This window comes from Oncorhynchus gorbuscha, linkage group LG19, assembly GCF_021184085.1.
Source record: "Oncorhynchus gorbuscha isolate QuinsamMale2020 ecotype Even-year linkage group LG19, OgorEven_v1.0, whole genome shotgun sequence".
Classification (NCBI taxonomy): Eukaryota; Metazoa; Chordata; class Actinopteri; order Salmoniformes; family Salmonidae; genus Oncorhynchus; species Oncorhynchus gorbuscha.
This window is the reverse complement of record NC_060191.1, coordinates 14,687,143-14,704,283: the sequence shown is the minus strand read 5'-3', so window position 1 is coordinate 14,704,283 and position 17,141 is coordinate 14,687,143. Positions and strand designations below refer to the sequence as shown.

Here is a 17,141-nt window from a genome sequence, read left to right as displayed (position 1 = left end):
TGCTCCAGTCCCTGAGGGCCACCCACCCACAGCACTGCTCATGTCCATAGACATTTAACATTACATTACATTTAAGTCATTTAGCAGACGCTCTTATCCAGAGCGACTTACAAATTGGTGCATTCACCTTATGACATCCAGTGGAACAACCACTTTACAATAGTGCATCTAAATATTTTAAGGGGGGTGAGAAGGATTACTTTATCCTATCCTAGGTATTCCTTAAAGAGGTGGGGTTTCAGGTGTCTCCGGAAGGTGGTGATTGACTCCGCTGTCCTGGCGTCGTGAGGGAGTTTGTTCCACCATTGGGGAGCCAGAGCAGCGAACAGTTTTGACTAAGCTGAGCGGGAACTGTACTTCCTCAGTGGTAGGGAGGCGAGCAGGCCAGAGGTGGATGAACGCAGTGCCCTTATTTGGGTGTAGGGCCTGATCAGAGCCTGGAGGTACTGAGGTGCCGTTCCCCTCACAGCTCCGTAGGCAAGCACCATGGTCTTGTAGCGGATGCGAGCTTCAACTGGAAGCCAGTGGAGAGAGCGGAGGAGCGGGGGTGACGTGAGAGAACTTGGGAAGGTTGAACACTAGACGGGCTGCGGCGTTCTGGATGAGTTGTAGGGGTTTAATGGCACAGGCAGGGAGCCCAGCCAACAGCGAGTTGCAGTAATCCAGACGGGAGATGACAAGTGCCTGGATTAGGACCTGCGCCGCTTCCTGTGTGAGGCAGGGTCGTACTCTGCGGATGTTGTAGAGCATGAACCTACAGGAACGGGCCACCGCCTTGATGTTAGTTGAGAACGACAGTTTGTTGTCCAGGATCACGCCAAGGTTCTTAGCGCTCTGGGAGGAGGACACAATGGAGTTGTCAACCGTGATGGCGAGATCATGGAACGGGCAGTCCTTCCCCGGGAGGAAGAGCAGCTCCGTCTTGCCGAAGTTCAGCTTGAGGTGGTGATCCGTCATCCACACTGATATGTCTGCCAGACATGCAGAGATGCGATTCGCCACCTGGTCATCAGAAGGGGGAAAGGAGAAGATTAATTGTGTGTCGTCTGCATAGCAATGATAGGAGAGACCATGTGAGGTTATGACAGAGCCAAGTGACTTGGTGTATAGCGAGAATAGGAGAGGGCCTAGAACAGAGCCCTGGGGGACACCAGTGGTGAGAGCGCGTGGTGAGGAGACAGATTCTCGCCACGCCACCTGGTAGGAGCGACCTGTCAGGTAGGACGCAATCCAAGCGTGGGCCGCGCCGGAGATGCCCAACTCGGAGAGGGTGGAGAGGAGGATCTGATGGTTCACAGTATCGAAGGCAGCCGATAGGTCTAGAAGGATGAGAGCAGAGGAGAGAGAGTTAGCTTTAGCGGTGCGGAGCGCCTCCGTGATACAGAGAAGAGCAGTCTCAGTTGAATGACTAGTCTTGAAACCTGACTGATTTGGATCAAGAAGGTCATTCTGAGAGAGATAGCGGGAGAGCTGACCAAGGACGGCACGTTCAAGAGTTTTGGAGAGAAAAGAAAGAAGGGATACTGGTCTGTAGTTGTTGACATCGGAGGGATCGAGTGTATGTTTTTTCAGAAGGGGTGCAACTCTCGCTCTCTTGAAGACGGAAGGGACGTAGCCAGCGGTCAGGGATAAGTTGATGAGCGAGGTGAGGTAAGGGAGAAGGTCTCCGGAAATGGTCTGGAGAAGAGAGGAGGGGATAGGGTCGAGCGGGCAGGTTGTTGGGCGGCCGGCCGTCACAAGACGCGAGATTTCATCTGGAGAGAGAGGGGAGAAAGAGGTCAGAGCACAGGGTAGGGCAGTGTGAGAGAGACCTATTAAGTAGGCCTACTGTACTGTATCTGGAGGTGTGCACCCCTTGAATGGCTTTGTTATGCTATTTCATATGACCCCATGATCGCACTGTGTGCTGATTCATGGGCACATCCCCTTGAAGAGCTGGACCTCAAGGGGCTTAGCTACCTTCTGAAGTAGAAGCTGGGCTTTAAGATGTTATTGTGGAGGTAGAACTTGTAGCTATTGTTAGACTCTGCCAGAACTGCTGATAGGCTGTTTTGAAGGGGGATTCCTGTGTGTGCTAGCTTCCATGAACTCTGTCTGGCAGAGATGTTTGCTTCAGCGCATTATTATTAATGATGATCATTAATGATGATGAAAAGCAGCACTAGCGCTGGGAATTGTCCTGGACCTCAAGATACGATATTATCAATATACTTAGGTGCCGATAGGCTATGTATTGCAATTCTCATAATTCTGCTTATAGCTCACTATGTCAGCTGTAGAGAGACAAAGCTTGTTCTCCATGGGTTAATACACATACTGACAGGCTGTGTTTTGATATGCTTTCTGGACTTTTTAAATCGTTACATCAGAATACTTAGAAATTGTCTGTGCTCTTGTCCTACTACACCAAAAGGGTGATTTGACTTGACTTGCACGGTGTTGTGCAACAGATTCAACATGTCTGTACACTAACAGGCTGGCAAGTGCTTTACGGTGCACTGGTGTCGTATCACCTACAGTCCAACGTATCCTCTCAATTGAATAAGATTATCAGAAGAATGTCCTTGTGTGGCTTCTCTGGTTTAAGTTGTTTTTGTTCTGGCTGTGTCAGAATGGCTTGTCTGCCTCTCGTCCCTCTGGCTGGTCCTAACATCCACTAGTGGTGTTGATTTAGATTACACAACCATGCAAAACACTTATATTGGTTCATATCAACCACGTCTTGTTCAAATATTAGACTTTAAACCAATGGAGACCTGAATATCACATACTGGTAGATGTAGAAATATAGACAGTGATGTCAGTTCTCTCCACCTTCAAATGTACTGTCTCTCCTCCCTCTGCTGTGCTCATCCTTTTTCCTCCATCGCCAGCAGCTGAGTTACACTTCCTGTTCCTGTCTCCGTCCCCCAGGTAGTGTCACTGACTGAGTACCACCGCCGGATCGATGCGCTAAACAGTGAAGATCTGAAATCTCTCTGCAAGCGGCTTCAGGTGCCCCACTCAGCAAAGCTCCAGCTCTCCATTCCCCTTTTCTAGGCTATGTCCTAAATGGCACCCTATTCCTTATGTAGTGCACTAAGTTTGGCCGCTATTATGTAGGGAATAAGGTGCCATTTTAGATTAGCCCCTGCCAGGCTCTGTTAGAGCTCCTCGGTGTGTTTCTGACCTCTTGCCTCTCACCCAGTTGTCCTACCTGGGCTAACCTTGACCTGGGCCCTGGGATGGGCCAGCACTATGATGCTGCAGACTCGTGTAGCAACTATCCAAAGAATCCCTATGAGAATAATTTGAAGAGTTTTGTGCAACCAGCAACAAATTCCTGGTAGAGAAAGGGAGGAGGGTAATTGATGTCTTCATGAAGTTCCCATAATGCCTTGCATATCCACTTCCCACAGCTCTTCACTGACCACTGCTGTGGCTAGTTTTCAGAAGGCCTCGTTTATTATTAGCCATAGCTAATTAGATAGCCTAGTCCCAAGGCTGTCATAGAGACAAAGAATGTGAATCATAATACAATATGTTGTAGCTCATCTCTGTTGAGGGAGGGGACTTTTCCTGAGGTTTTCCCGACTTAATCAAATGTGGAATTTGTGTTCACTTCTGAATGACTGTGTTCATCCATCCACATCTGGGTAGAGTGGAACTGCTGCTTCCCCATCCGCCTCTGCTTTCTATTGAAGGGAGAGAGGTAGATGGTGGGTGGAAGTGGGATTCGATTCAATCCATTAAGTGGGTGCAGGATTGTTTGTGCAGGACAATGCAGGTAATTCAACAGGACTGTAATGTGATCACGGTCAGGCCACCAGTAGCTAGGCTGTCTACAATCAGGCCTGTTATGGAGGAAGATAAACAACCCCCGCTGGAACTCAAACAGTCCAACACCGTGTGTCCAGCTCAATCACAAATAGGCCTTTACTGTGTTTTGCATTTTCTCCAGCCAACATTCCTATTGTGCTAAGTATAGACATATCCAGACTCAGACATTGTACAATTTAGCCTCCTGATTTGCCCTCTGTCTATGGATATAATGCACATTTCCAAGTGTTATTACAATTCTGGAGAAGCCTACATGTTTTTATGAGCCATTTAGGCTCTCATAAGCCAAGGCTGGCTCCTTACCTTTACTATGTGTTACTGACATAAAGGAGTCTGGTCTATGTTCTCCCTAAACCCATTGCTCCCAAATGGATGCTTTTCACAGCTGACTTAATTTGTTATATTAAGTAGGCCTATGTTGTATATTTGTTTTTTGGGGCTCATATTAGCCTGTAAATAATCCTGCATCTGCTGATATGAGACTTTATTCATATCTTTAAAACCACCTACTTAGAAATCCTATGACACACCCCCGCTCCTAGTAAGTTACGCAGTATTGGTTTATTAGCCTATAGAAAACATCTAACACCGTTTTCATCCCGGTCTGTGTCCCAAATGGCACCATATTCACTATAAAGGGCACCACTTTTCACCAGGGCCAAGTAGTGCATTTGGGACATAGCTTAAAGCGATAGACACCCCATTGCCCTTACTAGTTAAGCCCACCCCTCCTGACTGTTGTCTGTGTTTTCAGATCACCACCAAGGAGGAGGTGAACTCTAAGCATGCCACCTCTATCAAGACGGAGCTGGAGCCTGAGACCTTCAGACCCAACCTCAGTGAGCCTAGTGAGCTGCTGGAGGCACAGCAGATAGAGAAGGTAATAACGCACAATGGCAAGATCCATACCTGTTGGCATATTGATGCACTGACACTGATTGTCAATAGGCTGCTTCCTAAAGAATCGTCATGCTTGACCTTCAGCCAGAGGAGTGCTGGCCCTCCTTGGGGAGCTATCTGTTTAGTGACAGCAGGTTCTTTAGCCTCATCAGAGAATCTCAATACTGGGATGGTTGGGGTTTTCAGATCAGGTCTGTTAGGGTTTTAACATGGATGAGGTGGGGTTAGTCTTCAGAAAAAAAGGCATATTTGCATGTAGGCCTATAGCTGTTGGGGGGAATTCTTGTTAAGACATGCAACGAAGGAAGGAGCCATAGAATGTGTGTGACTAGCCTGCTGCGCTCTTATTGTGGGTCTCTCTGTGGTCGACTCTTAAAGCCTGTTCTCCTGAGACTGTTGTGTTCTGGGTGTGTGGAGCTCCGTTACTCTCTAACAACCAGCTGTGGGAAAAGGTCACTGCAGCTGTAATGGACCATTGATGTCTGTGACCTTTTCTCTCTTTTACTGTTTATCCCCCCCCCCCCCCGGTGTCTGCCTCTTTTCTCCAGCTGGCCAAGAACCTCCCTCCCCGTACCATTGGGTACCCCTGGACCTTGGCCTATGGCACCACCAAGCATGGCATGAGCATCAAGAGCCTGTACCGGGCCATGCAGGGGCAGGACACCCCTGTGCTGTTGGTCATCAGGGACAGTGATGGTGGGGTGAGTGGGACAACAACACTTCTCTATTAGGCCTGAGTCCAGACCTGTGCATGTAACTCAAATTTGTGTGAAAGTCCTCCATTAACTTCAATGTGTAGTTTATGCGAAAGTGTGAGACAAGCATGCTCATCTGAAGTTAGGATTGGGCCTTTGAGCTGTAATACATTACCACGGTTCCGTACTGTCTGTTTCCTGACCTGGTGTGTTCTGGTTGGTTGTGTTGCTGCAGGTGTTTGGTGCGTTGGCGTCCGAACCCTTCAAAATCAGCGAGGGATTTTATGGCACGGGAGAAACCTTCCTCTTCACCTTCTGTCCAGAGTTTGAGGTAGGTTGACCTCTGACCTCTCTGATTGGTGATTCTCTTGACAATGAGAAGCTTATGTAAGATGGGATGAGGGTTTGTAATGATATATCTACACAGATGGTGGCATGCTCTGTTCTGTGTTGACAGGTGTACAAATGGACAGGTGACAATATGTTCTTTATGAAAGGAGATATGGACTCCTTAGCTTTTGGTGGTGGAAGGTATGTATGTACCTGCTATTTCTTTTTTTCTTTTTTTACGTAAAAGTTTTATTTGGCATTAACTGACAACCCAGTTTCAAAGTTTAAGATGTTGTGGTTAGTCAACATTGCACAGTCACTGCTCAGTGTGTTCAGAAGAGTAAAATGGCACCCATAGTCTTAAGTTTATCAGACCAATGCTAGAATGTCAGAACACTCACAGCATGTATGTGATGTCCTTGCTGTCTGGATTGAGTCTCTGAAGATGCTGTGATGTGTTTGTCTTGATGTGTTTCAGTGGTGAGTTTGGCCTGTGGTTGGATGGAGACCTGTACCACGGCAGGAGTCACTCCTGTAAAACCTTTGGCAACCCCATGCTCTCCAAGAAGGAGGATTTCTATATACAGGACATTGAGATCTGGGCTTTTGAATAACAAAACCCACCACGGGAAAAAAGAGAAGGACTAAACATCCCTACAATGGCAATGTTGCCTCAAACCTAACTGCACATCACCACCCTGCTCCAACCCACTGTCTGGGGCTCCCAGGACTGAGCCAGCTGAAGGATGCGTGTTGTGCGTTCATACGTTACTACTGCAGTAATAACAGAGCTTTTCTTTGTGAATGACCTTGTGTGTATCTTGTTACAGCTGTGTGCAGCGTCTTTGAGGAGGTGTACTATACTGTGAGGCATCAGGGGATGTGTGGGTTTGTTAGAGACCGTAGAGACGTCTTGTTGCAGAACCAAGGAGGAGCAATCAGTTCGCTCTCTCTGACCTTTGCAGGAGATGATGTCGGCTCAGGTTTGTGATTGAGAAACTGCCGTAGTCCAGATTATCTGAAATTGAGACACTCAAGGAACCCCGCCCCTCAGAACTTGGTTGACGTCAGTCAGTAGGATGTTACTATATGTGGTGTTACAGGCCTTTAGTGGAGAGATCCAGTAATAAAATGAACAACATGCGTTCCTTTGTTCTCAGTGGAGACGGTTGAACCTAACATAGTTCTGGTTGGTGTTCAAACACCTGAAGGAAGAATCTCAGCAGAATGTGAGGATGAGGACACTATATTATGAGGGGAGGAAAGTATTTTACATTGGTTTACTTCTGAGGCAAGAACTACGTATAGAGTGTTGTGTATTGTAGTCCTATTGTTCACCATCACAGCACATAGCTAGAATCAGAATATTACCCATCGTCGTACTAATAATGTTCTGTTCAGTGGGTGTACTACGTGTGAGTTCAGCTACCACCGGCGCCCCTCAGGAGTCGTGTGTACTGTTCGTAGACAGTAATGTGTTGCAATAGATTTGTGGAATATGCAAATTACTGTCATGTGACCTCAAATAATCCAGGTTGATGGCGCTTTTCCTCGCCTGTCCGTGGCTCTTTATCAGAGAGGACTTGTAAAGCTTTCATGTCTTGATCCACAATTGCTTTTCTGGGTATAATTTGAAAAGCCTGAGACGTGGTTAACTGTTTTACATGCATATGACAATTGTATATTATTTATATATAATTAATTATATGTTGCTGTTGTGTGACAGTGATCTTTTTGTGCTGATATTTCAGCTGTTACAAATATATTGTATATTACCCTGTAAATTCATGTTAAAATAGATTTGTTCCTATATAGAAACACATATATGATTGGTGGGTTGCTTCTAGCACTTGAATCCGGTCTAAAAGCGTTATAAACCAGGTTCTTAGACTTCTAGTAGCAGTAGCTGTACAGTAATTTTTGTTTAGAATCTAAAAACATGTTTAACTGTTAGTAGAAAGCTTGCTGCTATAATATTAAGAGTAAAGCTAAACTAATGCTCTGTGTAACTAAAGGAGTGTTGTTGTCCAGGAGTAAGGAGGCTGAATGTCGAAGAAGAATTTAACTTTCATCACAAGTTCTGTTGAGTGTTGAGTCTTCATTAGTTGGTAGACTGACTGTTAAGACTGTGAACTAAGAGAAAATATGTACATTTAAACTTCACAGCAGCTTTCCTTCCCCTTTCTGGTCTTCCACACCAGCATTTGTATCTATCGAGTCACAAAGAATAACATGGATAAGTCCTAATTATTTTACAGGGATACAATGTATTATTGATGTATAAATAACAATAAAATTGTTGTAACCTGGGACATGTCTGTGTTTATTGCTTTCAATCCCCTCCTTCCAGCATTTGCGCTAACTGATTGTGTATTGAGCGCCACCTAGTGGACATATGTATCAGGACTATCGGTCATCACCTCGGTATCATTAATCTAGTTTTATTGAATAAAAAAAAAGTCGGTCGATTGTAAAGATAAAACATCAGTTTCCAAAGGAAGAAATTTAACTGCATAATTGCTCATTTATTAAAGAATACAATTACAAGTAAATATTTTCACCAACCGTGTGAAATTCTGTCATGAATTCCTTCCTAAATGCTGAAGCGATGGATGGTGCAGTGGACCATTGGTCAGGTCCTGAATCAGCTCCCAGCTCTGTGCTCTTTGTTTGTGTTGCAACCCTCCCCTCCTCCAGGCACACAGGAGGGTGAATGGGTGTCACTTGTGGTTTCTAGACACGCCAATCCTCAGACAGGCATTAAGTCACGCTTTTATTCCAGCAGGTGTTCACAGCTGAAGAATTACTTTTTAAACAAGTACTAGAGATGTGGGGTGAAGTCGCTTTGGATAAAAGCGTCTGCTAAATGGCATATTATTATTATATTAAGTCCCTTGTCACAATGTGTAAAAATAATTTGAGGCAGGAAATCTATAACTTGGCAAAATTTAAGGACAGGTGATCTGACTTGAACCAATCAAACCGTTTAATACATCATTTGATTGTAAATGTACAAGGATCCATACTTTTTCAGAACAAAATAAGGACACCGTTTGGAATAAGGGTAGACAAACATCCAACTGTGTTTGAGCTGTCATTCACACTCTGCTTCGTGTGGGTGAAACAACTAAGTGTTGAAAGAAGTCATTGGCATGAAGAGAAATAGAAGACAACCACAGTAGTTTACAAGCAGGACGGACATTTTTTGTTCTCATTTTCAATTAGCAGCAAAGTGGTTAGACACCTGTAGTCAGTCCTACTGTATATTCAGCTGGTTATTTGGTCAAATTTGCAATTAAGAGTTGCTAACGCAAACCTCTTATTACGCATTGTCTGTTACACTACGTAAATGCATGGTTGTGATGTAAATTCTGAATATACAAGGCATTACTAAACAATTGTCAGCGTCAATTTAGACCTCGTCCTCAGAAGACGTCTTATCATTGAGCAGACAAAGGCATATGATCAAGGTCAAAGGCTTCAGCACTGAATAATGGTCACATTAGAGACCTGTACGGCATCCCTGTTGAGTGATTATAGGATGGTGTAATATTAGAGGCTATACAGATCTTTTGCCTCTAGGGGTGCGCTTGAGACAACAGGGATCCCTGGCCTAAATGGACAGAAACATTGTCCAGAAAGTGGCATGCCTCCCCACACCCAATGAGTAAAAGCATACATTGTTGGCCTAAAACTAAGTGGTTTCATATAAATTATACATACAGCCAAGATGACTTGACAGTTAACTACACTTTCATAGTGCATCTTTAGGTCACTATACTGTTTGTATGTCATGTCAACATAAGGTCAGTGATGGCACTGCTCAGTAAACGTATTCACTAGAAACTAAATGGAAGAAAACAGGCAGAAACAGTGTAGGAGACAACCTGAACTTCTTCGTATTCCATTGCAAAATGTTTTGCTACATTTATGCGCTACTGAATACGACCCTGTTGTCTAAGGCTGGTGTGCGTTCCACTGGGTTAGGGCTCAGATTAGATCACTGCTCAGTACACCAGGTACTTGAACTCAGAGTAGATGAGGGGAAACATGACGGTACAGGCGCGGTACAGGATAGCTCCACTCGTGAATAAGGCTCGGGGTTTGGTGAACCACGACTCAGACTTGAAGCTGTAGTAGATGGCGTACAAGGCCACGGCAAAGAAGTGTCCAATCAGAGTCATCGGACTGGGCGTCAACCTGGGAATAGAATGGATTGAGAGCCAATTAAAACCATAGACAATTGATTGATTGATTTTGATCATTAATAATAGTAGGCTGCCCAATTCGGAGACATTATTTCCATTGCGGTCCTCTAATGTCAATACAGGTGCATATACAGTATACATTTATATACACTGAGTGTACAAAACATTAGAAACACCTGCTCTTTCCATGACATAAACTGACCAGGTGAATCCAGGTGAAATCTATGATCCCTTATTGAGGTCACTTATTAAATCCACTTCAATCAGTGTAGATGAAGGGGAGGAGACGGGTTACAGATGGATGTTTAAGCCTTGAGACAACTGACACATGGATGTGTATGTGTCCCATTCAGAGGGTGAATATGGGCAAAACAACATGTTTAAAGTGCCTTTGAACGGGTTATGGTAGTAGGTTCCAGGCGCACAGGTTTGAGTGTGCATTGCAACGCTGCTGGGTTTCTCACGCTCAACAGTTTCCCGTGTGTATCAAGAAAGGTCCACCACCCAAAGGACATCCAGCCAACTTGACACAACTGTGTGAAGCATTGGAGTCAACATGGGCCGGCATCCCTGTGGAATGCATTCGACACCTTGTAGAGCCCATGCCCCGATGAATTGAGGCTGTTCTGAGAGCAAAAGGGGGTGCAACTCAATAATAGGAATGCGTTCCTAATGTTTTGTACACCCTATGAATATTTTACACACATATTTTGGGATATTTTTTGAATGGGGAATATTGCATTGACATACACAGTCAAGGATCAACTGCAACAGTTTTGAAGCGTGTCGAACACATTAGTGAGACTCACACTGAGAGAAGACCAATGGGACCGTTGACACACTCCCCACCCAGCTTGAAGTAAAGGAAGCATGCCTTTCTCAGCTGGTGCAGAGACTCTGAAAGACACAAACACCAAACAGCTCATATGAATATGCATGTCAGCCATGAAGGAGATTATGCTAAATGTTACAGTATATCTCAGTGTAGTACCCTGCTGGTAAAATCCACAGCTTAACACTAAAAATTATTTCAGCAGAAATTATTTATGCTGAATATCTTCTAAATGTCCCTCTCGGTTTGCTGTAATCGCCCTAGCTAAGTGTTTAGTATCAGTAATTTGAGGTATACGGACATCTACTGAGAAGAAGTAACTGGACCATTAGAAAACAAATGATCGAAGTAGAGACATTGGTAACAATTTAATTAAATCCTACAGGTATAGTGCATTATAATGTCGTTATAATGAACCAAATCACTTGGCATAACCATGTATGACTTTCTATTCTATGTGTTGGCAGGGGATAGTAAAAAGGACAGAGAAGGAGACTCACTGTCGGTTGCAGCAAACAACTCGTACAGGGCTTGAGCCAACACATTCACCACAAAGGAATGTGATGACTTGCGTTCCCAGTGGAATTTTTTCTTTGCCTATTATGAAAAAAATAAATAACATGTTTTACATTTCAGCCTAATACAATATATCCTAACATTGCTCTGTAACTATTCATTTGACTACTACAACACTGTGGATTACAGAAACAATATGCCCTGTGCCACATATAAAACTCCCTAATGTTCTGTGGTAGCAGGTGATTGCAATGTAATATGGACCCACATTCCACAAAACAACAATACAAATTCTAAACCAAGGCCATTCAGACAGTGATAATGTGTGTGGCGGAGTCCGGTCTGACTCAGGATCAGATATCCCCCTTGTCGGCCATTCTGTCTGAACCCCTCTACTGTCTATCCCTTCTCTGTAGTACCCACTGTCCAATCATTAACATAATACTGACTGTAAGACACTCTGGATAAGGTGACCAAAATGTCATGGAAATGTAATAATCATAAGAAAGGGGAATGAGATTAGGGATGTGAGTTTACCTGGAGCATGGCTGTGTTGTCGTACAGGTCAGGGATGTTCTTCATCAGGCTCCTCCAGATCAGGACGTCGTTGAGGGCCACACTCATCCCTCCTCCGGTCAGAGGGTGTCTCATGTTGTAGGCGTCACCCAGCAGGAGCACACCTGGAACAGGACAAAGGCCCACGTTAGCCCCAGTCCACACCTCACTAACATAACACATTTACACTGCTAGGGGGATCATCTTTTTCAGCAAAATATCTTATCTGGTCAGGCTTTCAAACTACTTACCTAAAGATAAAATAATATACTGTTAATGATCATAACAAATGGAGCAATGCAGTTGGTCTAATATTTATTTTGAGGGTTTCAAGGTTTATTGCTGTTTTAAAATAGAACATTGATCTACCATACTATAATGGTGTGATAGACTCCACACAGCCAACATTAAACTCTCCAAGGATGCGTTCCAAATGGGACCCTATTCCATTTGCCCTTGGGGACACAGCCCAACACTGTGGTCAGTACTTGTGTCCTACCTGGCTTGTTGACTGGGGACGGAGGCAGGAAGCTTGCTGGCATAGACCTCAGCCGGTCGTTCTGCAGAGCCACCATGAACGGCTCTTTTAGGTGTTCTAGAGAAGAGAAAGAGTCAGGTCAGAGGTCACACATTCATCACCACAAGGATGGGTGGATAAAGAATTGAAATCAACACAGAGTGAATGTCAACCTATAATGCCGTATTTTACTCTTCGTGTGTTGAAGCTCTCAAGCACATATTCATGTGGGTGCTTTACACTCGTGGTGGATATGGTTAGTTTGCCCTTAAGTCTCACGAGCCCCGAGGCCATACTGTTTAAATCTCTATACTGTATACCCTAAATCCCTTACCTGGTAGTTGTGGGTGTATTTTCTCAGCCATGTACTCAGTGAGGTTCCTGGGCATCTCTCCCCTGATGTCCACCAGCACCCTGGTGTCTGAGGAGGAGATCTGGTAGATGAGGACAGGGCTGGGGTTGGCCAGGACCAGCTCAGCATGGTGGGGCTTGAACTGGGGAGAGTTCTGTCCACGACAGGAGAGGACAGAAAGGAAATACATTAGTCTGACTGCATTCTATCAATAGTTTGTTTGGTTGGTGAAACATGTCTGCTAGCCTCCCAAGTGGCGCAGTGGTCTAAGGCTCTGTCACTAGAGATCCTGGTTCGAGTCCAGGCTCTGTCGCAGCCGGCCGCGACCGGGAGACCCATGGGGCAGTGCACAATTGGCCCCGTGTCGCCCGGGTTAAGGGAGGGTTTGGCCTGCAGGGATGTCCTTGTTCCATTGCGCTGTAGCAACTCCTGTGGGGGGCCGAGTGCTGACACGGACAGTAGGTGCTTCCTACGACACATTGGTGTGGCTAAGCTTCCGGGTTAAGCAGGCATTGTGTCAAGAAGTAGTCTGGCTTGGTTGGGTCGTGTTTCAGTGGACGCATGCCTCTCGACCTTCACCTCTCCTGAGTCAGTATGGGAGTTGCAGCGATGAGACAAGACTAACTACCAATTGGATACTACGAAATTGGGGAGGAAAAAAATATACATATAAAATATTGAAAAGTGTCTGCTAAATTGGTCGGTCGATTCATTGATTAGCTCATTCATTCATTCATTCAACATAATACTTGAACAAACCTTCATGATACATCCAACAAAGTGAGAGGAGGTCTGGGCCTTCCCAGCTACCAGGCTCTTCCTGAACTTTGAGAAACAGCCGTCAGCTACTACAGTTACTGCTGCATGGACCTCCTATGGGACAGGTTAACACAATTACATCTGTTAAAAACACATCTGTTACACTGCTTGTCTTATCAATGGATCCTGGTGAATTGCTAATCAATAGGTGTAAATACTGTCAAGTGTAATTGTAAGTATCAGCATGGGGCTATTTTACACAGCAACGGCTATCTAGAGAGAACCAGAGTATAAACTGCATCGCAAGCTTAGAGGTGACCTTTGTGTCTCCTGTCTCCTTGTCCCTGTACTGCACTCCTGTCACACAGCCATCCTCTTCCTCCAGGCTGGACACGGTGCCTTCTATGAGCGTAACACTAGGGGAGAGCAAAGTACCAGTTATTAAGAAACAGTAGTTATAGTGACGCTATTAATAGAGACAGGTTCTTCTGATCACATGACCAGACCAGGAAAAACATAATCAGGCTATAACAACTAAACCCTGGAGTTGGTCCTGGTCATGTGGTCAGGATAAAACGTGTGGCCCTAGTGATAGTAATGACATGCCCAACAGGTATAGTGAAGGTTCTCTCCCAGCCTTACTTTCGCTCAGCGAGGGCGGCTCTGCGCAGGCCCATGATAAAGCGTCCGTGGTGAAAGGCCCTGCCACACTGGATACTGCTGTCTGCCTGGGGATATGGGATCTCCACCTCTGTGCTGCTCTCGATGTCATGAATCACATAGCCGTTCACCACGTGGGCATCCAGCCCCTCCACTGAACCTGAGAGGAGAGCCCAGGGTTAGGCAAGGGTGATGAAACACTTTATTATTCCTTCAACTCAGGTCTTTAGTCTGTGGCAAAAAGGAATGTATTTACATTACATAGGGACTTAGGTGTCTTTGCTACAGTTTGTTTGGTCCCACTTTAAACAAACAACTTTTAAGCTCAATATAGGTCCTGCAGTGAGCCTTACTCATTGAGCACAGCCCCCATTCAATGCAAGGGCTTGTTGCGAGTCAGCTCATTGGTCATTTGTCCCACGCTATCACCTTTTTACACGTAGACCCCACACTAAAAGATCTCTAGTTCATGCTGCAGAGACCACTCACCCTCCATTCCCAGTTCTCGCAGGGCCCTGTATCCACCAGGCTGCAGCAGCTCTCCCACTATCCTGTCAGGCTCCTTCAGGTCCCTCTCTATCACAGTGACCCTCCGGCCGTCCCGGGCCAGCACTGCAGCCATGGCCGACCCCAGGACTCCCGCTCCTACTATGATCACATCCGGCTCCTGAGATGCAGGAGAGTCCCCTGCTGCTGGGGGGCTCTCCATGCCTGAGGAACACACTCTTTTCCTCCTGCCACCTCCCTGTTTGGAGAGAAAGCGAGGATGGTGGGGAGAGAGAGAAAGGAATTCAAATCATTAAATTGGCATTTTCATGGTACTTTGCAATGGTGTTTGAAAATGCATATGATTTGCTATAACAAAAAGGCTCCATGAGAGCTGTTCTGCTAAATCTCAAACATTGATGAACATTCAATTAATTGTTTGAGATGTAAATAAATACATAGATCTGCAGGTCTCAGTTGTACTTACCCATAGAAGGTTTAAAAAAACGTAACGAGTGTCTTTGCACTATAATTGGACACTATTTTATTGTGTATAGTGAAGTAGGCCAACGGGTGAGAATAATAAACGTATTAATCTAGTTTATTTCTTGTTTTTGGTCTTCAACAGATTATACAGTTATTATTACTCACCTTCTTTGATCCGCTCTCTCCACTCCTGTGCCTGACAGCTGAGGGTTTCGGTATAAATGTATTGATGCCCGGTAGGGATAATACAAGTTCCAGCGGTAATTGTAGAATTTGGGGTACCTTAAATGTATGTCCGTGGTACCTGACATAGGATAGCAGCATCCCCACTGCCAAGAACACTACAGCCGCCAGGATTAGCTCTTTGTGAGCATACTCCAAAACTGCGTCGCATTTCTTATAAATGTAGGTGAAACTTGCAATTCCAAGAAAAGTCCACATCTTTATTCTATTATTATACTAGGCTACTTGAACTGGATAGGCTAACTCATTCAATAAATTACCACTGTTCAGAATGTTTCCTAACCTAGAACCTGAAACTAAATCGCAAAAACAAAAAGTACCCAAGATCATGAAATAGAATCAATTTTCCAATAAAATCTCATCACAGTTCAGCAATTATTATTTCAAAAAGAACAAATATTATATTTATTGGCGTAGACTTGAGCATCCTATTTCAGTTACTTTAGCAGATCGTAGCCCCAGTAATATTGAATATATATAGATATCCGTTAATCCAAAAGAAAAGTATTAAAAACCATGACAATTATTCCACCCGACACGTCAGATGGTTAAGGGACGCTAAATATTTTATGATAATGAGATAGGTACAAACTCGGGTTCGCAGGTTTGGTGTCCCGCCCTCTCTGTATCTGAACCGTCCAATCAAGAACAACACATCGGTGAGCAGAGCTCACGCTATCAGGCTATTGGCCAATCCTCGGCTGCTGGTTGGAGCGCTGGCTGAGAGAGGATAGTATGATATGACGTCACTGGAAAGGTGTCTATAGACCCTTTTCTGTGTTTGTACACATTGATGGCAGAACAAGGGGAAATTCTTATAGGACACAGGGGAAAGAGCCAATATTTACATGTTGCTTATGAGTGCATTTCATACTACTTTTTGTTATAATTTGATTTTAAGCCTTGTATGAATGTCTTGCTTGTGTCATCATCGCAAATCAACTGCATTATACTTTTTTTAAAAACACTTCAACTTCAACCAGCAAAATAGCTCTTTGGCTAGCCTTTGCTACAGCCTATGTCAACGAGCGTTAGCATTCTAGCTAACAACTGCTGCATCCAAAATAGTTATTTTACAAAGATCACAACCAAATAATCTTAGCGACTGTTCAAGCAAGATTCAAAACTTCGTTGTAAGCGTATGAGAACCCCAAAAAGTGATTTTATATTTATAAGTAATACAAACGTAAATGTAGGCTATGTTGAATGCGCGCAAATGGCGTTGTCTTTCTTACTGTCAAGTGTGTCATGCTGGAAAGGGGTCTATCGGTCTACAATGTTACACTACGGAGGAAGTTACCAAACCGGTTCGCAGTCAGGACTCTTTGCCAGACATAGGAAATAACTCTGTTATGGATTGTGTTACATACCGGTATTTTGCCTTGGGGTGATTATGTAGATAAATTGGATTGTGAGGATATCAATACAAACATGTATTTTATTTCTGAGGGCATCCTAGTTCATGTTAGGGAGCCTTATTAAATATTGTATAACGTTTTTTTGAAAGTCTTTTTGCCAAGACCCCTACTCGGACATTTTTAATGTTACTCTAACATTAGAAGCTAAGTAGCAACACTATTTTATATTTATTCTAATGACTATAATAGTAATGCAAAGCACTGACACAATAGGGTTTGCTTATTTGTATTCAACTCCAGTATGAAAAACTACCAATCAATCAGTGGTCAATTAATTAATTCCTTCATTAATTCAATATTTGAAATGCCATATAATTTATACTCCATTAAATTCATATTTCTGGTTTTTACCATTGATGGCCTCA

General features: G+C 44.2%; 2 protein-coding genes across 7 annotated transcripts in view; one reads left to right on the top strand and one right to left on the bottom strand.

Annotated features, from left to right (window-relative positions):
* LOC124006223 (oxidation resistance protein 1-like) overlaps positions 1 to 8,054 on the top strand; it is a 213,336-nt gene extending 205,282 nt beyond the window's left edge. For 5 of the 6 annotated variants that reach the window (XM_046316081.1, XM_046316077.1, XM_046316082.1 and 2 more), the window contains 6 exons: positions 2,914 to 2,994; positions 4,574 to 4,699; positions 5,268 to 5,420; positions 5,650 to 5,745; positions 5,872 to 5,945; positions 6,223 to 8,054. In XM_046316081.1, the coding sequence (XP_046172037.1) occupies positions 2,914 to 2,994; positions 4,574 to 4,699; positions 5,268 to 5,420; positions 5,650 to 5,745; positions 5,872 to 5,945; positions 6,223 to 6,358 (666 nt within the window). In that variant the 3' untranslated portion in view covers positions 6,359 to 8,054. The remainder of the gene's footprint in view (positions 1 to 2,913; positions 2,995 to 4,573; positions 4,700 to 5,267; positions 5,421 to 5,649; positions 5,746 to 5,871; positions 5,946 to 6,222) is intronic. The other variant, XM_046316079.1, reaches the window with a different exon arrangement.
* Positions 8,055 to 8,712: 658 nt separating this feature from the next.
* Positions 8,713 to 16,054, bottom strand: LOC124006371 (squalene monooxygenase-like). Its single transcript, XM_046316351.1, has 11 exons — positions 15,281 to 16,054; positions 14,633 to 14,888; positions 14,126 to 14,303; positions 13,803 to 13,899; positions 13,484 to 13,597; positions 12,707 to 12,878; positions 12,355 to 12,450; positions 11,838 to 11,980; positions 11,285 to 11,381; positions 10,762 to 10,849; positions 8,713 to 9,944 (listed from the first exon to the last, which is right to left on the bottom strand). Exons 1-11 carry the CDS (start codon positions 15,554 to 15,556, stop codon positions 9,752 to 9,754), a joined length of 1,710 nt encoding a protein of 569 aa, XP_046172307.1. The 5' UTR covers positions 15,557 to 16,054; the 3' UTR covers positions 8,713 to 9,751.
* Positions 16,055 to 17,141: the final 1,087 nt, after the last annotated feature.